The sequence below is a fragment of the Squalius cephalus genome, assembly GCF_949319135.1.
Source record: "Squalius cephalus genome assembly, chromosome: 22".
NCBI lineage: Eukaryota > Metazoa > Chordata > Actinopteri > Cypriniformes > Leuciscidae > Squalius > Squalius cephalus.
Window position 1 is genome coordinate 25138515 of NC_137143.1, and position 23116 is coordinate 25161630.

Here is a 23116-nt window from a genome sequence, read left to right on the forward strand (position 1 = left end):
TCTCAATTATGCATTTGTGCCATACTGTCTTCCTGTATGAGATCTCAGAGGTGAGCTTGTTGTGTGTGCTTGTGAGAGAGAAATTTTGGTGCTTAAAGAAATGTATTAAATCCTTTTTCCGGTGTGCTAGGCAGAAACAGCAGAGTCATAATCTGGTAGGGAGTAAAGAATAACAATATAAAAAGCTGTTATGAAGTTCACAAAAATAGTCACACGTCTTCCTTCATACAAATCGAATGTTTCTCAGGGAACTCCAAACTTTTGCGATCGAACGCAAAAACATCGAAGTATATTTTTTTCCTCCCATATCATATTTTTTTCCCCATCACCATGTTATTTTAGGAGCTGCGTACAAACCAGTTCAGAAACATTCTTTAAAATATATTCTTGTGTAGTTCATCTTTTGTAGTTCATGAAAGTGGACTCAGTTGTGAAAACAGATCAAATTCTACCTATGTTTGTGTATCTTTCTGTGTATCTCTTGTTATTCATGAATGTAGGGCAGAACTCACTTTATTTTATCTCTCTGTCCTCTGTCGTTTCTCTGAGCCATTTAGATGCTAATGCAGCCAGCGAGCTCTTTCCATCTGCTGCTGGCCCAAAGGTCACAGCAGGGTCAGCTCAAATCTGCTCTGGGGGGCTGGACTGTCTGACCCTTGTTCACACCCATTCACACTTCCCTTTTTCCCTGACTAATAACAAATATGACACAATACACACATGGTTATGTTTAATGGGGTCTGTGAATCAGGCTGCTGAAGGTAAATGTGAGTGTTATTTACAGTGCATGTATATGTTTATTTTCGCATGAAACAAATACCCAGTGTACCTTTTATTTCAAATGCTTCCACATCACTCTGAACTGTATTGCTTATGTTAAGGTGTCAAATAAACTGCAGATAGCTGCTGTCATATATTTATGTTAGCAAATAATACTACAGTATGAGTAGTAAAGGATGTTAAAGCCAAAAAATCTTACAAAAAAAAAGTGCACTCTCATTAAGCAAGTCAGACAAAGAGAGCTTTTTATTCAAGAAAAGAAGTGCTGGGAGACTAACACGCTCACAGCAATCTTCTCAATGGATATTATGCCATAAAAAAATCTTTATGGCAGTGCTTTACTTCCCTCTCATATTCAGAGATTGATCTATTGCTTTCCATTGCCCTTCATTCATATTTTGTTGTCACGACTTGTCTAGATCCTTGCAGATTTCACAAGACACACATATGCTTTAATTTGATTTTATGCTTTAACTTCAAAACCATAAGTAATTCAAAGATATTTATTGGATATATTACTGTATGGATACATTTATTAGATATATTTACATCACACACAGCTTCAGGAACAAGCTGTCATGCCTTTCTGTAATGTTAGAGTTACTGCCCTCTCCTGGGCAAAATATTCAACTGCACTGTAAACGATGAAGATATCTTGGCTTCTAAGAGGATGAGTGTGTGTGTGTGTGTGTGTGTGTGTGTGTGTGTGTGTGTGTGTGTGTGTGTGTGTGTGTGTGTGTGTGTGTGTGTGTGTGTGTGTGTGTGTGTGTGTGTGTGTGTGTGGACTTCAACCTGAATGCACAGACTCATGGGGGCTTGTGTCACCGTGGGGACCTAAACGAGGTCCCATGAGGAAACAAGCTTTTGGTGAAAATATAAAAATGCAGAAAGTTTTCTGTGATGGGTAAGGTTAGTGAAAGGGGATAGAATATACAATTTATACAGTATAAAACCATTACGTCTATGAGAGTTCCCACAAAGATAGCAAACCAGACATGTTTGTTTGTATATATATATATATATATATATATATATATATATATATATATATATATTATCATTGTTTTTTTGTGGTTATTTTTCATGTTCACCTGAGGCATTTTGCCATCTTAAAAGTAAAATTAGATGGACATTAAAAAAAGTAACCAGACAAAGATTTTATTAGAGAAAAATTTTGTATACTCTATTTTTTTTTAAATAAAATTTACAGTGAGACATTGATGTTGTTCCAAAAAAATAAATCTATTTAAAATAAATATTTTGATATTTCTATTCATCACAGAATTCAGGAAAATAAATCATCACAGTTTCAAAACTGTTTTCAACATTGATAATAATAATAATTGTTTTCTGGAGTAATGGCTGCTGAAAATACAGCTTTGCCATCACAGGAATAAATTACATTTTAGAAATATATTAAAATAGAAAAACAGTTATTTTAAATTGTAATGATATTTCACAATATTACTGTTTTTGTTTATTTTAATCAGCCCCAAAAGTTTTGAACAGTTGTATATAATTTTACATCTATATTATATTATTCCATTATTATCTTGTGTCTGTAGATGATATATAAAAATGTGTAGAAGATTTATGTAGTGTTTGAATTTAGTGACTAACGTAATTATCAACACACACAATGCTTTTTGCTTTTTCATTTGCTGTTAAAAGGTACAGCATGGATGTTGTGAATTTAACATCAGCCTTCCTGTACTTTTACCCTCATTGTATTTGCCTCGATTAAGTTATAAATAATTTAAATTGGCATTGTTAATGGCTGTTGACGAGACAAAACAATGTTTGAGGCCAACCTCAAAGCATTAAGCTAGACATTTCCTAAGTAAATGATTCAAATCCACAAACTTTCCTCCCATGAGCTGTACAGTAGGGGGAGCTGTGAAACCTTGTTACATTTTTAGCCTGCTCTTCCAATATCAGACACACGGTGGCACTGCAGACAGTGCTGTTAGATTTCTGCAGCCCCACCTACTGTTTTGTCACCCTGTAATCACCCACAGCTGAGGGGATCTCCCATCTTGATTCACTCAAGCACTCGCTCCTCTTCGTCTCTCGCCCACTCTCTTGCTCTAAGCCTCGACACATACCATTGTGATGATCATTACAGCCGTAGTGTTACAACTCATTTTGACAAGCTCTGTCTATCAGTTTGATTGAATGGATTTAATCAGTATGATTGCCATGTGCTGTGCCTGAATTCTCTCTGATCACAGTTGCAGTGAAAGCAGTAAAAGGCTGCGAAAACCGGATCCACCATTAGAAAGGACTTCACTAACATTTTATGCCGCTCATGCTGTGAATAAGCTGCTCTCCCTCATGTCATTTTAAACCTGTATAACTTATTTCCTTCACACAAAAGGAGACGTTTAGCATGATATCTGAGCTGCTGTTTTCCTTTGCATGAAAGTGGATGGTGACTATGCGCTGTCAAAAGAAAAGCATCATAAATGTAGTTTTTAAGACATGTGCACTATATTCAAAGTCCTCCTAAACCATATACTATACTAACTTTGACGTGAAGTTATGGATGGAAAACCCAAATTAAAGTTATTTACGGAAAACCTTGCATGGCAGCTGTGGTCACCATTCACTTTCATTGTACGAAAACATTAAGTACATTCTGTTATTAATGACTCCTTTTATAGGTCATATAGATTTCAAAAGACATCAAGATGAGCAAACAATGACAGAATGTTCATTTTCTTCTGCAGAATACAAAAGAGTATATTTTGAAGTACGTTGGGACCAACATTGGACCCTATTGACTTCCATTTTGCTGAGTCTGTAGCCATTTTCAAGAAACGGCTGAAGACACATATTTTTCGGCAGCACTTGATCCATTAATACTAACACTTTCTCTTCTCTTCTATTCTATATCTATTTATAAAAAATAAAATAAAAATAAAAACATGTAGCCTACTGCGTTAGATTAAACTGGGAAGGGTCATAGCACTTGCATATTGTTGTCCTATTGTTAGTTTAACTGATTCTATTGTTCTCATTTGTAAGTCGCTTTGGATAAAAGCGTCTGCTAAATGAATAAATGTAAATGTATTTTTATTTGCAAAAAATAAAACGCTTTGTTTTCCATAAAAGTAGTTTTGGAACAACATGACGGTGCATACATTTTAAATTTTTGGGGGATGAACCACCCCTTTAAGGGTTCTTGTGGAATACCACAGTTGTTTATTTCAGAAGCACAATTTGGTAATTTTCGCCTTTCTAGACTATTATCTCATCAACTGAATTAAGTTAGCAAAAAACTGCAGCCCTTAGGTTTGTGGTTGATGAAATGCATCAGTGTTTATATACAGTACGTGCCGTATTCCCAGCAGCCACCATGTTACCAGTGTTCAGTTCTAACTAGCGTCACCGTTAAGTGCTCCAGCTTGTCTGAGTAGCCATGCGTCCCATTGCTCACATGTCTTCTCAGGGTCACTCTCCCTGATTGGCTGGCTGCCAGTTTGAGCTCGGCTCTTTTCTCAATGAAACGTTCAGAGAGTGTGATTTACGCTGTCCTAACGGCATGAGTGGAAATGAGATTCAGCAGAGTGCGGATGGCAAATGCAAACACACAAAAACTAAAAAGGATTTCTAAGCGGTAGATACTAAGCAAATGTTAATAGAAAGGTTCAACCCCCAAATAAATAATTATTTACTCCAGCTTTCAAACCCATATGATTTCCTTTCTTCAATGGGACAGGACACATAGAATAGGTGAGTCAGTAGTAGTGCAATTTATTATGAAAGGCATCAAATCTGATGTATGTGTGTGTGGTAAAAGAAACTTAACTAGTCGTTTCATCATCAGTCGAGTTTCGTAGTCTTCTGCACGCTCTCTCCCTGGCACACACACCCTTTCTCTCTCCCCCCCTGAAATAAAATGGTATGCAAACACAAGACTGTACTTAATACAGTGTCTTGCTAAACACATCCATCTGTGTCACATACTTAGATATTTGCAGCAGCCTGTAGTACAACGAGGGTGCTCTGTTATTTTATCCCACCTTGCTTCATGTTCTTGCTTTCTCTGAACAAGGACACTGAAAATAGGTCGTATCTTATTATTAATCCTCTCCCTCTGTCACACTCATTTTATCCTTTGCTCTGTCTGTCTTTCTTTTATCTATCTATCTATCTATCTATCTATCTATCTATCTAACTATCTATCTATCTATCTATCTATCTATCTATCTATCTATCTATCTATCTATCTATCTATCTATCTATCTATCTATCTATCTATCTATCTATCTATCTATCTATCTATCCATCCATCCATCCATCCATCCATCCATCCATCCAAAATTAAGTTGACTTTTTCTGAATTTAGAATCATTTTAATTTACCAATTCCATATAAATTTTCCAATTGTATGTCCTGTTTGCTACTTTAATTCAATTTCAGTTTAATAATTGTTTTTCTTGACATAATGTGCCCTGGTGGATTGTGCACAATAAAACCAGGAATTATTTTTTAAAGGATTTTATTTTATTTTTTGGTTTTATGTTGAGATAAAGCACTCCGATTAATTTATGCCGGAAGGACACTGATGCAAAGCACACACACGGAAATATACTTCCTTCTCTCTCTTTTCCCCTCCCTTTCCATTTCCATCTTTCTCTAACTCTTTTGACTCCTCCCCCTCTCTCTCGCCAAGTGTTTTCACTTTAATTGAAAGGCCCTCAGTGATGAATCAGGGCTGATTTGCCATTTGCAGTAGCAGGGAAAAAACGAACGCTCAGCACACTGGCTAGATGCATGGATGGATGGAGGGAGGAGGGTCGGAGAAATGGAAAGAGGGATCGATTGGCTGACGTGGTCGCAGCTCACTTGGCCAGACTCATTCACCGTCTCTCCTGCTTACTCATAACTTCCCGTCCACCTTTGATCACACCTCCTGCTTTTAACATCATTTCCTGCCTGTGATATGCTCTTTTCATTTTCCCTCTCTCTGTCTTTTAGTCTACTTTTTCATCTGTCCTTTTGTACCACATGAATTGTAAGCATGTACGTCATCTTGGTTATGATACATTGTTAAAAAGTGCTGATCATCTACTACTCCATTATGAAATATTAACGATATTTTGCTTGCAAAAATATATATTTCAAGAATACATGGCTAATTTTGAATGACTATCAAAGGAAAGATTAATTTTTGGTCCAGATGGTGTAGTTGCGGCATCTGCTAGCAGTGCCTGATTAACCAGCCATATCTTGACCGATTAAGAATAAAAAGGGGTGACAGGTTGAATGACTCAGCGTTCATGTTCACACCTCTGAAAATGTTTTCTAATTCCATGTCACGGATTGTAGCGATCAATTTTGGCAACGTAAATCCAGTGCAAATACCGTGCAAACAATAGTTGTGGTTACAATTTACAATGGGGGACATTTGTTAACATGAACTAACAATAATTAATTTCTTAATCTCAACATTTACTAATACATTATTAAAATCAAAAGTTGTACCTGTTCTTATTATTTAATGAAGCCAACATGAACTAACAATGAACTGTTGCATTTTTATTAACTAATGTTAACAGAGATTAATAAATACTGTAACAAATGTATTGCTCATTGTATGTTAATGCATTATTGACTAAAGGGACAGAAAGCTCTCAGATTTCATTAAAAAGATCTTCATTTGTGTTCCGAAGATGAACGAAAGTCTAACGGGTTTGGAACGACATGAGGGTGAGTAATTAATGACAGAATTTCATTTTTGGGTGAACTAACCCTTAAATGGATTCAAATGAATTTAAGGGAATAAAGAAAAAGAAATAAAAATGGTAAAAGAAGTTCTAATAATATTTTATTTTAAAATATGCACACAATCACTCTTTGTCATATGTTTAATGTTGAAAGAGCAAAATTTTTCTTTTCTCATCACACTGAGTTATGAATTGCATGAATCATGTAAATGATAGCATATTCAATTCAATTCAAATGCATATGCATTTAAATTCAAAACAGCGAAACTTGATGATAAAGTTGAGTTTGAGTCACTGGATATTACTGTCAGTTGTTTAACGTAAAACACTTGTCAAATATTAAATGTTTAGCTACTTACATTTTACCACACACTATTTCACTGTTACAACTGAAGCGTTGCGTTGGAATTCGCACTCGTCTTCTGTGAACTGTAAGGCCTGTCTCTGATTTGATTAGCCATCTTTTCGAGCACTGTTAGACCGCTGAAGCAGACAAGCCCAACAATGTAGATTTTAAAACTTTTTGTCATCCTAGCAACAAACAGAGCAGTGCATAATAGTGCGCAGCAGAGCAGCATTAACAATATCAAATATTGAGATTTGGGGGTGGGGGGTTGACGTATCCCCCTCAATATCTATTGTGGTTATTGCCCTGAATCCATTACACTTGGATGTACATTACAGAATAAAAGATCTGTCGCTACTGAATACCATTTACATTTAATTAACCAAGACTATCCTGACTCAATATAAGAAAAATGCAGTTATGTTGATATGTGGCTTTGCATTTGGAGAGGAGATTTTGGATCATATCCTATCAGGACAATGAGCTCGTCTGTACATCAGTGAGATAATAAGGCCATTGGTCATTGCTCAGTCTGTCCCAGTGACTCAACGATCATTTCAAACATCCTGGATGTTGTCGGAGGGTCAGAAGGGCCATTGTCTCAGCGGGGAGCGGGCCGCTCTGACTCCCTCTGATTCTCGACTATGCAAATTAAGCTTAAATGCATGTGTCTTTATATTGTAGATGTTTCTGTGCACATACAGTGTGTGCAAACACTCAGCGTGTGTGTGTGTGTGTGTGTGTGTGTGTGTGTGTGTGTGTGTAAGTGCTGATCCTCCTCAGTAGACTGCTTACTCCACAACAGTCTTAGGCCATTAGCTGAGGCCAGCAGTGCAGACTCACCCCTCCATTCGCTCTCTCCCTCCATCCCCCTCATCAATCAGTTCATTAATTAATACACACTCAGTCCCTCTGCAAACACACAGAACAGCCAAAAAAGACCAATCTCCTAATTACTGTGGCTCTTCTCCCATCCTCTCCCATTCCTCTCTCTGTCACTTAATTCCCCCCCACTCATAAACTCTCCCTCTTCTGCTATCCTTCTCTCTCTCTCTGAAGAATCTATCCATTTAACCTCATTGGCCTAAGAACTGGATGAAAAAGATGCAGATAAAGACAAGATATTTGATATAACAAAATAAATGTCAGATATCCATTTATTTTTGGAATATCAGCATCTGAAAGGCAGCAAAAAACAATACCGTCAAGATACAAGAGATTGTTCTGATACGAGAGAATCATCACACAATGTGACAGATTCAAGAAGACAAACCACAATTAAGTATACAATTCATATTTAATACTAATATTTAAATGAATCAAATTTAATATTAAAGGAAAGGTCAGCCAAAAATGTACTCTTTAAAAATACATATGTGTAAATGTCTGTATGTGCATAACACTTTACAGTAAGAACTCATCAGTTAACATTAATGCATTAACTAACAATGATCAATACATTTGTTAGACATTTAGTAACCTTTATTAATGTTAGTTAATATAAATACAACTATCTATTGTTAGTTAATGTTAGCTCAAGTTCATTAAATAATATTAACAGATATAACTTTTTGATTATAATAATGTTTTAGGAAATATTGAAATTTTCTAGGTCAGAAAGATCAGTTCTGATCATTTGGAAGTATATAGAGCGGAACCTTTCTTTGTACTGAAGCACCTTGGTACTTAATGTATTGCCTAATAAAATATTAACCAATTGAAGACAGGCCAACATGCATCAGTGCGTAGATATAATTCTGGGTAATGCATTGTCAGGTTGGTGATGATGTGTATGTGTGTGTACATTTTGCAGTTTGAATTAAACAAAGAAAAAAGAAGTGACAGAAAAGTGAGTTGGAGAGTGAAGACTAATGGAAGAGAAAAACGACAAAAGAGATGTTCTTCCAGTCCCAAAGCTGTATTAGGAAAACATCCACACACTCATACTTACATTTGGAGATGCTGCAGAGAGTTAAACAGATCAAAGTTTAATAATGAGAGCTGGGCTAGTATGCATGGCTGCTATGAATTATTTAGGTTTATGAATCATTGAGTATAGAATCGTTTTCTGGACAGAACTCAAGACTGGCTCAGCCTTAAAACTCAAGTGCAGATTACTGGACACAGGTGTATGCAATTGGAGACACACAAATATAATATAGCTATTTATTTATTTATTTATTTTAAAGACAGATAGCACAAACATTTCACAAAAGAAAGAAGAATTGTAATGACAACAATAGATGTAATGTTCAATGAAGATAAATAGAATTTGGACACTGTTTGTTGAATGTTTCATGACTTGATTGCCACTAAAAATGGAGAAAAGTAATAAAAGTAAAAGTAATTGTCCATATAAGTTTCTTGCAGATGCTGATTGGTTTGATATGTATGTTCTACTGGAATGCAGTTCATGCAGTTTTAAGTATCTAAATATATTTTTGGGCCACTGTATTGTTGCATTGTCCCTTAAACCCAGATCTCTCCTGGCTGAGCATCAGAGTGAAGTTTGAGTAAGACTATTTCTCCGACTCTTCCTCCAAGACTTCATAAGAGCAACTTGTTTTTGGGATTATAATGACAGCATCTATTGCCACAAGTGTAGTCTTGTCACATCTGATTGCTTTGATTGACACCTCCAAGCTGGGGCATTTGTTCTTGCTGTGGCTGAGCGAGGTGCTTTCTAATGTGTTGCAGTCACAGAGCAGTAGAGTAAGCGAGTTCTCGAGCATATTCTAACCTCTTGAGACAGCCTGTAAAGAGGCTACACACACCTCCTGCTGCCATACACCGAGAAAAGCTGAGGATGAATCTATTGCACTCGCTAGCCCGGTTTAAATATAGTAGCCCCCCCTCCGTCTCCGCATACACGCTCTTTATTGCTCAGAGACTCATGGGTTCTTGGCATGTGGTGATTTTCTGTGCATCCTCATGTGCTCTACATGCTGTTTGACTTATTTCAGTCATTTTAAAATGAAAATGCACCTGAAAAGTGATATAAAACAACACCAACATTACTAGTGGCACAGCATATAATTCCAACTCTATTGATTCATTTATCCAGTACTTTTTTTGGTTGGAAGATAGGGCGAATGCAAAATTCTCCCAACCTAATTGTTTTATAACAATTAATTGTCTGCTTTCCTATTTCCTATATGCTCACTGCTTGCTTGTGTGTGGATGGATGTAAGGGTTATCATGCTTCACGCTATGCTCAGTCAAAACACCATCTGGTAACCCTGTATATTCCTGAAGGGCCAGAGCTTAGAGAGCAGGTGGTTAGAGAGTTATATGTCTTACCATTATAAACAAACGCACTCATATTTGCATTCCCGACTTCCTTTTCCCATGTGTTCTGATACATTCTCTCGGCTTCTTGCTGTACTTGAGGCTAGATGGGCGCAGTGAGAGAGGAAGTGGAAGGATGGAACGAATAAGGAGAGGAGCGGGCCGGGGAGAGAGAGAGAGCAAAAAGCAAGCCAGAGGGAGAGAGAGAGAGAATGCGGGGGAGCACTGGGTGCTTCCTGCAGGGTTTCCGTGTGAACGCGGTCTGAATGACAATGGTGCACATCAGGGCCCCAGCACGACTCAGTCTCACGGCTCAGCCAGAAACACAGGAACGCATAGCATGCTGTTACATCTACACACAGGCATGCTGCACAGAATGCACACAAGATATATAAACATTGATTTAATTGTCTGCCTTATTTATTGCATTTGAACTGGTTCTGATGCAAATGTCAAAAATTGGACTGTACAACAACAAAAGAGCTCAGAAATTAATTATAAAATGTGTTGCTGAAGGCTAGCAGTGAATAGTCACCTATGTGCAGTGTGTGCTGCAATGGTGATTTCTCTCTCTGTCTCTCTCTCTCCCCTCTGTGCTGTGTGTTATAAAACCTTTTGTCAAATTGTCTCCCCAAGCGAATGCATTATGCCTTAATTAACCATGTCTCTCAACGCGGAGGCTCATCATCTTTGTTGCATTACACCAGGCGCTCCGGCAGATACGCTACAGACTGCGCATCCACGCCCCTTACCGACACTCACGCTCGCCCACTACCAGGACAACCACTCCACCTCCTCAGCGGGAATCCTCCCCTTTTATTGCATTATTATGGGCAGCTTGACTCGAAAGCTCCCGGAACAAGTGCGCTGACTAATCATGCTGTACCTGCACCGCTATATTTCTGATATAGAGTTTGTTCTTTGATTTCAGGACCACGGATAGCGCAGTTTCAGTGCAGGGGGATAGTGCAGTTTCAGCACCACGGACAGCGTCAATCTAGAGCGCCCGTTGATTTTACACTGCAAATATTACGCATTCCTTCAAACAGAACATTTCCAAATTCAGTTCACAGCCCTTTAGTATGCCACCAGCTGTCTTCAGATGGAAATCGGACACGTTTTCTCAGCAAGTTTAGCTGGAGAGTAAACCCAGGGAATTAGCAACCAAAGGCATTTCAGAGGCTGGTGCCAGGTGGACAGATGGGCATGATATGAGCAGAGTGTTTTTAGGACACACACTCTCTCCTGAGTGTCTTTTCAGGCTGACAAACTGTCTGTTCAGAGAGAGAGCATCACATTGCAATGTTATATAAAAACGTGTTATTGGTTAACTGTACTGTAAGTTATCTACCATATAGCCTACGCTAAAAAGATCTAATTATCATATTAAAAAATATATATTTAAAGGACATTGCATTTAATTTGACTAATTTTACGATGTAAAAAACAGTGGAACTTACCTCATAAAATTAGGGAAAATATTTAAATTATATTTAAATGTTTATAAGACACTGTATATTTTTGCAGTAAAAGAAAATGTTAAACTTATATATTTAAAATAACTAAAAAGTAAATCGCTTTATGGGCAAAGGGACATTCCCAGAATTTGGTTTCCCATCAAACCATCTTTTTTTTTTTTATTAAACTCTTCTTTTATATTATTAGTTATATACGGTGCGTGGCTGTTCAAACGTTTGGGGTCGGTAATATTTTTTTGAAAGACGTATTTTATGCTCACCAGGCCTGCATTTATTTAATAAAAAAATTCAGAAAAAACTGTGATATTGTGAAATATTATTACAATTTAAAATAACTTTCTTTTCTTCGTTGAATATATTTTTTAAAAAGTTATTTATTCCTGTGATGCCAAACCTGAATTTTCAGCATCATTACTCCAGTCTTCAATGTCACATGATCCTTCAGAAATCATTCTAATATGCTGATTTGGTGCTCAAGAGACATTTATTATCAGTGTTGAAAACTGTTGTGCTGCTTAATATTTTTCTGGAAACTGTGATTCATTCATTCGTTTTTTTTTTGTTTTTTTTTTAGGATTTGATGAATAGAAAAAAAAAAAACCCTCATTGACCCCAAACTTTTTGAAAATAGTGTCCATTGGAGTGTTTTATGTTGCATTCATATTGTTTAGTTAATGTTTATAGCATTATTTTTGTGTTGTGTGTTTCCTGATGATGTTTTATGCTACTGTAACAAAATGTGGATTCCATTGTACCACCACTTCTTTTATGTGTACATTTACGTATTTTAATTGGTCAAAAAGATTTGTATATTAATATTATACACTTTAATGACCTACAAAAAATAGTTACTAAAATGCTTCAGGTAATAGTTATAGTTTTAGGTAATAATAGTTAGTTGAATAATAGTTTCAGGTCATTTCTGAACCGTACATTTTTCAGTGTAGTGATTAAATATAGTAACATTTAATGTGGAATAAGGACACTGTAAAGTCCCCATAAATCCATACTTGGTCAACAAGTACACACTCCCTCTTCCGGAAAAGTGTATGACTCAGACACAATACGTATTGAGAGATATGAATCCATCCATCGCCTTTGGATAATGTCTCGTCTCACACGGTTTGCGAGAAGAAGCAAAATGGCACGCACTGTTCGGTTGAGTCTTGTCTTGGCCATAAGGAGGAGTGAGCTGGAGGATAAGCGAATCGCTACGGGGACGCGCGTCATGTGCTGCAAGGCTTGAGCACGAGCGTTAAATTGATCAGATGCTCTAAACCCGCCAGCTGATCTGAAGAGGATTGCGCTCGAGACCCCGCGTCTCCGTTTCATTTTCTCCGCCAAAAATAAAACTTTTAAATCCGAAATAATCGGTCGTCGTCCACTGAGGCGACAGAAAAACCCCGAGGCGGAGCATTTTAGGGGGGCTTCAGGCGATGGGTGCCTCTTGGTTCCTCTCGGTTACCACAGAAGATGCGAGCTCGAGCTTCAATCCACGCGCTCCGGCGCCTCTCCAAAACTGATTATGCTCATTTCAACGACCACCGTCGGATTTTTCGCGTCTTGGATTTGTCTACGAGTCCTGGAGTATAGATGATAATTGTGTTTAGTGAAGAATTGAGGGAGAAACCGCAAGAGATCATCATTATATCTTGACATGGTGTTTTTTGTTTTCCCAGCGCGCGCTCACGCCCACCATATAGGACCGATATGGCTCTAAAAAAGCAGATAAACTTAAATGACTAAAATCAACAAATGTGACCGAGGTGTGGATTTTTTTGGGGAAGCCCCGTTGTCTGCATTTGCGAGTGTAATTCGAGAGTTTGGCGGAGGGGAGTCTGAATATTGCCATAGTATACCAAACATTGCGGATACCACAGAAATAAATTAATAATTAAAAGGTTTTCACCATTTTTCTATTCTATTTTCGTCTTGTGGATATAGAAAAAAAAAACAAGAATGCAACTCCTCAGAAAGACGTATTAGACCTAATATAGTTGATGCTAATTTACATGTAATTTATTAACGCAATTATGCTAAAAGGATCTGTATGCACACCTTGCAAATGGCAAGACGACCCACACCGAGCTGTTGAGACGGGAAATACTTCTTAAAATGTGGATCCCACCCTCCTGAGGAAGATAATTCGTCGACATTTTATCTCTTTATGTTTGACTATTTGTTTGACTATTTGTTGAGCTGATTGCACCATTGAAAGGACATACTCCATCTATCCATCCATCAATCTCGTTATCTGAGTCCCTTTTTGGCGCTGACACGCTCTCACACACATTTCCCCAACCACTGATCTTGTTTGGTGCTTTATGATGGACATTTCTTAACCATGAAGATCAGATCTGAATGTCTGTGTGCTCTGTGCTGAGGCGGATGGGGTGTAATGTGGTGTTGTCACCCTGAGACTTCACCCCCTTCTCGGCTGCTTCGTAACGATTGGCGTTTGGTGTCTACAGAATGGCTCGGTTCGGAGACGAAGTGCCGGCCAGGTACGGCGGCGGGGGCTCCGGTCAGGGGGGACCCGGCCGCGGCGGCAGCAGGCAGGGCGGCCCGCCAGGGGCCCAGAGGATGTACAAGCAATCGATGGCCCAGAGAGCCCGGACCATGGCCCTCTACAACCCGATCCCGGTCCGACAGAACTGCCTGACGGTCAACCGCTCTCTGTTTCTCTTCAGTGAAGACAACATAATTCGAAAATACGCCAAAAAGATCACCGAATGGCCATATCCTTTACTAAACCCAGATACGAGGGCTCCTGGGAACAGGTACAGATTTGTAATATGTTATAGGTTAGTGATGGCTCCTTCACTGGCCCCTGCTTGATGCTGCCTCCATTTCTTCTAGACATCTCTATAATGTAAGTTAATTATTCAACCAAATCATTATAATTAAGCATAAAGGATGTAATGATTAATATTCAAACGCTACTTTTTTTATACATTTAGTTATTTATCGTTGGTTGTAGAACATTTTGAGATGCTGAGCAACAGCACCAGATTCCTCTAGGTTTTTTTTTTTTAATTCTTTTAAGTTGCCTACCATAGTATTACCCTTTGGTTTGGATTTTAGGACAAATACCATTTCTAATGCCATGGTATTGTTTAAAATACCTTAACGTAGCATGCAAATAAGAGAAGTTCAGTATTGTGGTACATCAAAGCACCATGTTGTTTTTGGATGAGCCGTCACTGTTCAGCAAAGCTAATGTAGACATTTTGAACATGTTTTTTCCCACTTAAAGTAGTCTATAAATATTCTTTATTATTCCTGTAATATTAAGGAGATTGTACCGCACTCTTTTACATTTTCTATAGAGCATCTTAGAGAACACCCCAGTACTCTACCCAATAAAGAGGGAGGTGGTTGCCAGGGTGGGCTAGGCTGGCATTTTCCCCCCTGTGGAGCCAGGCCTGATGTGCATGTGTTTTCATATCCATGTGTAAGCATGTGTTAGGTGTGCAGGTCTGTGTTCAGAGGCCTGTGGCTGCGTGGGTGTGCGTGGTTTCCCGCTGGCTGGGATTGGTGGAGTGTGCAAGTGACTGTTTGAGTGCCTGTGTGAGTGTGGAGGGGGGCTGCTGATGTCAGCATATGAGCTTTAATGGAGCCTTGCAGTGTGGAGCGAAAAAACAAGGAGAGAGATGAAGTTGCCTTTCAATACTGTGTGTGCACAGTTGAGTAAACCACATCAAGTGGTGGCTTAGTCAGAATTGAGCTGGTAGTCCTGATTACATGAAAACACAGAGAGTAGCGAATTGTGAAAAATTATAATGCGCATAAAAAACATAAGTAGTTTGAAGTCACTAAGATAATACATTTTCCTCTGGTTTCACAGACAAGGCTTAAGCCTAGTCCTGGACAAAAATGCATGTTTGAGCTGTTTTAACTGAAAGCAACTTGCACTGACATATCTCAAAATATGTCAGTGCCATTGCTTTCTCTCAAGATGCACACCAGTAATGTTTTAATGTTTATAAAAGCTACTTAGATGTCTTAATTAAACTAAGGCGTAATCCTGGTGTAATCTACGTCTGTCTGTGAAACCAGGCCATTGATTTTGAAGACAAAAGGTGATAGTTCACATAAAAACGACAATTTATTAAGTAGCCTGTATGACCTTTTTTCTTCTGTGGAACACAAAAGATTGGACCCCACTGACTTTCATTGTATGGACAAAAGACCTTGAGACTTCAAAATATCCTTTTTTGTTTCACGGAAGAACTCATAAATGTGTGGAACAACATGAGGTTGACTAAAAAATGACTGATTTTTTTTTTTTTTTGTGAACTGTCCATTAAAGATTTCATGCATCTTGTATTCTTTACTGCTGCTTGTCATCTACCAAATGTATTACATTAAAAGGTACTTGCAGAAGACTTTTTACAAGATAAGTCTCCTTATATCCTGAAGGCTCGCTAAAGGATGCAAAAGAGTATGATCCCTGAATTGGTAAAGTTCCCTTTCACATTGAACTTTTGGGACATCGACTAGGCCAACACTATTCTTCTTCCCTGTGCATACACTTATGCGGAAAGACATGGATCAAGGCAATGCAATAGCAACTTTTAAAAGACTTTAATTGATCAGTTCTTCTATCATGATTGGCAGACTGCCATGAGTTGAGGTGTACGATAATTTCTCTAATATTAGCTTTACTGTTACAGAGAAGAGGTACTAATGCTAATGTATACTCCATCTCTTGGAGAGTTGTCGCATGTAACTTGCTGTTGAGTTTAAAAATCTCTGTAGAGTAGAGGTTATTCAAGAACTGGACAGGGCAGCTATTGTGATAACAGTCCTTCTCTGCCACCGTTTGGTTTTAGTCAGCAGCAAAACTTTCTATTGGTCAGTTTCCTTAGCTCAGTATATTGGCTGGTTGCTTATAACTTCTTTTTCCATCCGAGTGCTAATAGTTTGGTAAAACAGTGCGATGGTAGAGGTGTTAGACTGTTTTAAAAATACTCTGTCGGAATGATGAGTTTATAAGGTCTTTGCTTGTATGAGTGCCAGTAAAAAAATTCCCTCTCTCATGCTCCTACGCCTCCCCTTTCCTTTTGCCATCTCTCTCTCTCTGATTCTCTCAGACCATCTGCTCATTCTCTCTGTTGTCTGTATGGTGGTGGTGCTTCCTGGGGTTCTGTTGGACTCACTGGGCATGAGCATGTGAGAGGAAACGGTAAAAGAATGGAAAAAAGAGTGATCTGGGGAGGTACACTCATTTCTGTCCTTTTGGATGTGCGTGTGTGTGTGCATGTGTGATGCAAGTGAAACAGATTTGTAGCTATTTGACCAAAGATAGCATCATAGAGATCAAGCACATGGTGTTCATTTTTAGAGCAGGGTGGAAGTTTTTTTAAATGACAGTTAAAAATCAGTTTGATCGGTCATAACTCACCCTAGAATTAATAGATAAATATAAGAATGTAAAGAAATTAAGCTATTATGTTATATTAGTTGTTTTTTTTTTGCATATTGACGTTTGAATGACAGTTAAGCACATTTCCTATAATATTATCCTTTTCCCAAATGCAAAGAAACAGTATTCTTTATTCATACTCTACTGTAATGCTGAAAAAATACTGATTTAATTTATTGAATTACGTACAGTAGATACACTTAATTTACTTATGGTAGTGTCTTTAAAATAAGATTAATGAAAAATATAATTTTACTACATTTTTAAATGTAATACAACAAAAAATGACTAAATTGAGAAAGTAAGAATATCACTATTAAGAATATTGAGAATGGGAAAGTGGGTAACATACACCCATTAAGGTTCTTTATAGTAAAGTTTGCTCAGTAAACCTGAAGCAAAACGTCCCATGTTAAGAAACATTTTGGAGGAAAAGGTGGTGGAAAAAAAATCTTAGTACAAAAATAATAAAATTTTCTTTATGCCAATTCATGCAAATTGTTCTTTTTCACATTTTCTTTATGCAAAATATATTTTATGTTAATTCAAAAACAATTATTAATATTTTGAATTAGATTTTTTTAAATATATTTTTTCATGTGAGTTTTGTGTTAAATTTGTATACATTTTTTGTGCTGTCGTCATTTTTATTATTTATTTTTTTCAATATTATTTTTTGTTTAATTTAACTTAATTTAATGTAAATTTTTCAGTTTTTAGGTTTAAAGTGTCCTATTATGCTTTTTTTTTTTTTTACATTTTCAACTTTCTTTGAAGAAGGTCTGCAAATTTACAAATCACAAAGTTCACTCGAATGGGAGTTATTCTCTATATCAGTAAGCACTGTTTCTGAACTCCCTGAAACGCCTTGATTGTAGTCTTGAATTTTATTCCGGCAACATAAATGTCACAATATCCCTCATTTAAATAATTCCCGCCCAAGTTATACACATAAAAAGGGACCTGGTTGAGTTGCATTAGTAGTGTACTAAAACTCGCGGTTATGGTAAGGGGCGTGACCAATCACAACACACCAATCAAGCTGACCAATCAGAGCACATTGCGCTTTTCGGAAGGTGGAGCTGAGACAGGAATTAAACAGGGGTTTTCTGAAACCATCTATAGTCACAAGTTGCTTTGTTATCAACACAATTCAACTGAACTTGCAACCCTAGTTGGCCAACGGTGCTTTTGAGAAACGCACCCCAGAGCGTTACTGACAGACTGGTAAGAGAGGTGCTGCAACAATGTAAATATGTGAAAAATAATGTGTTTTTTGAACACTCAAGCATTAAAAACAAAATAAAGACTTTGTAAAAGGGCATAATAGGTCCCCTTAAATGAAAAAAAATAACCCTGAAAATGACCTGGACATGTTTTTTTTTTTTTTCCTTGCTTCATGGTCAATGGCATGGTCACATATAATAGTAAGCCCTTGCATTAATGGATGCAGTGATGTGTAATAACAGAAGAACAGGGGTTTGTAAATGTTTCGGCTGGTTTCACACTTTGGCCTCGTGTCCAAGCTGAATGGAGATTGTGCATCAGCAGTAACACACAGTGGAGGGATCATTGCTGGGTGAGTGGAGACTTGGTAGGGCGGCACAGCCTGTGGCATCAAACACACAAGCACACGCACATGAACTAAGGCAGCTAAAACAGTGACACCTGTTCTGTAGGATCAATCTCCTCAGGAGACCAAAGGAAAAAGGAACCGGGCCAGGACTCAGCACCAGCCTATGGCATCACACACACACACACCATGTGGGACATTCACGCTTCAGTGTGCAATCGTAGAGACACACAAGAAATGGATACATGCTCACACTCGCACACCCACACACACATACCAGATACCAGACACTAAATCCATTGCTTTTCTCTGGCTATAAAACACAATCTGGCTCTCCGCTGCAGTGCAGACTAGAAGGGATACAACATAGTTTGAGCAGAAGAAGCATCTAATGGTCTGTGTGTGTGTGTGTATGTGCATCTGAGTGTTACTCAAAGAGTAAGGAAAACGTCACAATGCACTTCACAATAACCATGTTTATTGTGTAACCCTCTTAGACACACAGACACACTCTCCCACACATATTCATATTGAAATGCTCTTTTTTGCTTCCCAGTTGGACATTTCCTTCCTTATTGCCATAACCTTTAGGTACCCTCTGCTGGTAAAAGGTCTTTTTTATGAATACCAAATAATGTTTTTTTTATTAATATTATTAATTTTGTTGTCCTGCTGATGCATTTGCCCTTCTATTTGGAGGAAGAAAGTCCAGGAAAGCTTTGAGATCATAACCTTTTTGCAGCTCCCATAATGCTTTGCTAAACCACATTTAGATGCTTGGCTGGACCCAGGTTGCAGTTGATTGGATCTCAGTAGATTTGAGACTGTGATTTGATAAAGAGTTTAATTGTTTTCTAGAGATGCTTGATATGCAAGTACCATATCGGACAATATTAGAAATTTTGGGGTTTTAATTTTGCCCATTGCTCAAAATCATTTTAATTTGTATACTTTACATTATAAGTTTTTAGCGATGATTTGTAAATCATAATTTGATATTGGGTATGTATGGCAAGCTTTTTGTCATGAAGTGCCATTTTTAAGTTTACGAGTTGATCACTGTGCCACAACCCATACCCAATCCCCCCCCCCCATATGTATATATACACATAAACATATTTTAAATATTCCTAATGGCTAACATAGAAATTGAACAGAACCTTAAATATTTCTAAAGCAATTTTTCATAAAATTTGTTTTCAATTTGTCAAAATCCTTTTTACAATCAAGTTTGTTTTCATGTTTAAATTAGACTTTGAAAAACAGGTTTCCAATGGGCCTATTTTTGCATTTTTACTGATTGGATAGCTATCCGTTTAAACTCCGCAAAACCAATATAAATCTAATCTTCAATTCCTGCACTATAAGCAAATTAAACAGATTTAAACAGTTATATTAAATTGTAACATTTCACAATATGTCTGTGTTTTTGATCAGCTTTTCTGAGCATAAGAAAATTCTTTCAAAAACATAAACATCTTACCAACCACAATCTTTTGAGCTAACGGTATTGCATAGAGGTTTCAACAGCATATCTGCCTTTAAACCTCCCAGGGTGCCTTGACACATACAGTAGACTTAAATTGCATTGCTTTAAACTATTTTTGTTTGTTTCTTCTCAGTAATGGACAAAAAAAAAGTCTAAATTCTTTTCCGTGGTAATTGACAGATTGTCATAGTTGATAAAGCTTAAGTTGCTTTGAACATGGAATATTCCTTTCTTGTATGTGTGTGTGTTTCAGTGGGCACAGATCACCCTCATCGTTCAGAGAGAGACAGAGAGATTCAAGAGTTCTTTCCATTGTCTGGCATGATGTGTTGGGCGTGAGCCATTGGCTGTTGTCCAAAGTAGCTGTATGGCCTTAGTGTCACTGCTGTCACTGTAAGGAAAGTCTCACCTTATGAGCTCCCATGTTCCCTCTTTAGTTTACTGTGTCTTATGGTTAAAGACACAGTTCGGATTTTATCGACGTCTTTAAAGTGATAGTTCTCAAAAAACTGAAAGTGCTGTCATCATTTACTCACCCTCATGTTGTTAGAAATCTGTTGACATTCTTTCTTTTGTGGAACACAAAAATATGCTTTTTTCATAACAGGAACCGAAGGTATTATGCTCCAAAAAGGGCAAAAAACTATTCCATACAAGTCATCTATACTGTATCACTGCTGTAACAGCGTGATGTGCAATATTTGAATTGATATGAACATGAATGTGACTTGAGAGTCATAATGGACAATTCTAGTTTTTTCGTGGAATATTGCAGTATTTATTATAAATGATTTATTCGTTCACATCATTATTTTTTTTTAATTCACTTGCTCTCGTAATCTTTAACCAAAATAACTTCCCCTTCCTCTTGTAATGACTTATCTTCTCTTCTCTGATGATGTGTTTATCGGCAAGCGGGCAAGCAGCCTGTCACTCACATGAGATCACAGCAAAAGCAAACCACAACGAACAATCAATTCCTAACGGACAAAATCAAGTCCCACCCTACATTTTTTCTTGTTTGAGAAGCTGTTTTACTCGCATATACATCACATTAGGCTATGTGTCCACCAAAGTGCTTTTTCACGCGACTGGCGTATTTTTCCAATTGTTTTCATTGGGAGCGCCGCGTTTTTAAAACGGCAGGATCGCCGTTTTTTTTACCGGTCGTCGAGAGTTTAATTTTTTTTTACTTTGGGTAAAATGCAGCGCTCATCATTGTCAGCCGTCCAATCACAGTAGAGGAGGGGCGGGACAAATACCACATCGACCAATTGTCACATTCTGCTTTTACAACGTCAACAGATGACAACAACAAGCATAATAAAGAAACAAAATAATTTAAAACAAGAGCCAGAGCAAATACTTTACGCTGTATCAATATTTTATGTAGAAACAACACAGAAACAAACTATCTGTGTCTAAGCGTCTCAACTGAAAAAAACGCTGCGCTGCCAAAACGCTATGAAGTGCCCACAGCTAGGCCTTTTCAGCAGAGCGCCTGGTGGACGAGCGGCCTTAGGTTTTGTTTCTTGCCGACTTTAAGCAAATAACAACATTGCTTCATGGATCATATGGCTTCATAAGACTTGGAATATTGGTTGGCGTAATTTTGTGTGAGGGTGAAAAAGTTTGCCATGTAGATTGTGCTCATGTTCAAGTTAGTCTTGCAAGTTCACCGCACTGACCAACAGAAAGCTGCTTGGTTTGAAAGTGCTTCATGCATCTCTACACAATGGACAAGGGAAAATGGAGACTTTTTCAGCTGATGTGGTCAGCTAATGTGACCACACCTTTACTGACCCTAATCTTCTGAACAGTACTGTACGTTTTAGGGAAAAGGAATGTATTTTGCAGTTGAAACATCATCAGGACTCAGACCCAATGTGATCTCAGTCCCTGCATCCCAATTTGCATACTATCCACCCTAAATATAGTATTCAAGAATCTTGAATACAGTTTGGGGCGGATATTATGCAAATCGGGATGCAAAGAGTGTATCATATGATAAGTCTTAACAGCCTGATGCCAAAAAGCGATGACAAATAGCTAGTTCATGTATTTTAGGTAGACAGGGATGTTGTGAGCCCAGTTGCTTGATAAGATCAGCAAAGTGAAAGAGAGAGATATACTGTAGAAAGGAAAACGGAGCAGATGCTGCTGGTTTGTTCTTTTGTTTATTTAACAGTCTCTTCTGTGCTTTTCTGTTCTATCAACATGATATTTATTGGCCTTTCAACCAGGCACCATGTTTGCAGCAAGTTTGTTCATGTTACAGGCTTATGTGTGTTTTGTACCCATGCCCCTTTTCCATGTGACTTAAAAGTGCCTTTGCCTCAGGTATCCCACATTCTCTTTGGACTGTTTCTGGCCCTGGTTTTATATATATCGGTGGCGTTTCTCTGCCCACTGGGCATGAGCAGTCCTGTTAAATATCACAGTGTGTGCTGTGAAGCATTTCCTGATTCTTTGTCATGTACGCTTTTGGCTCCTCTCCTCTTCTCTTCTTAATAATCTTCTCATTATAAAACCATGCGACTGTAAGAACATCTCTGTACGTGGCAGAAAACAAACCCTCCGCCACCTCCGATGGCTGAATGAGACTGGAGGTACTGTGATATTTTGCCCCCGTTCTTGGTCAGGAGCCATGTTTTCATCTGTGTCCTGAATCGATCAAATAGATATCCAGCCTAATTGTTATTTTCTGATTAAAACACTGCATTAATGAGAGGATACTAATAGGAGTGCTTATGCAAGGGAGGGTAATGATAATAATTATTCTGATGACAGTGTGATTTGGCATTACAGGGGCTGCTTAGGAGAAACTGAGAGAGCAGGGAAAAAGGGAGAGGCAAGGGTGAGGAGGGAAAGAAAAATGAGTATAGGTGGAGGAAGAGACTGTGTGTGTATTCAAATCAGTTTGCATTAATATAGAGCCGATCATCCATTTATTCTATCCATTCTGTACTATCTGTCATTCCATCTGTCATCATTTGTTCTAT

At 37.9% G+C, this 23116-nt stretch overlaps 1 protein-coding gene across 12 annotated transcripts in view; it reads left to right on the forward strand.

Annotated features, from left to right (window-relative positions):
* Positions 1-23116, forward strand: part of cacna1ab (calcium channel, voltage-dependent, P/Q type, alpha 1A subunit, b) — a 129029-nt gene that overhangs the window by 10096 nt on the left and 95817 nt on the right. For all 12 annotated transcript variants that reach the window (XM_079858404.1, XM_079858403.1, XM_079858408.1 and 9 more), the window contains exon 3: positions 14096-14361. In XM_079858404.1, the coding sequence (XP_079714530.1) occupies positions 14096-14361 (266 nt within the window). The remainder of the gene's footprint in view (positions 1-14095; positions 14362-23116) is intronic.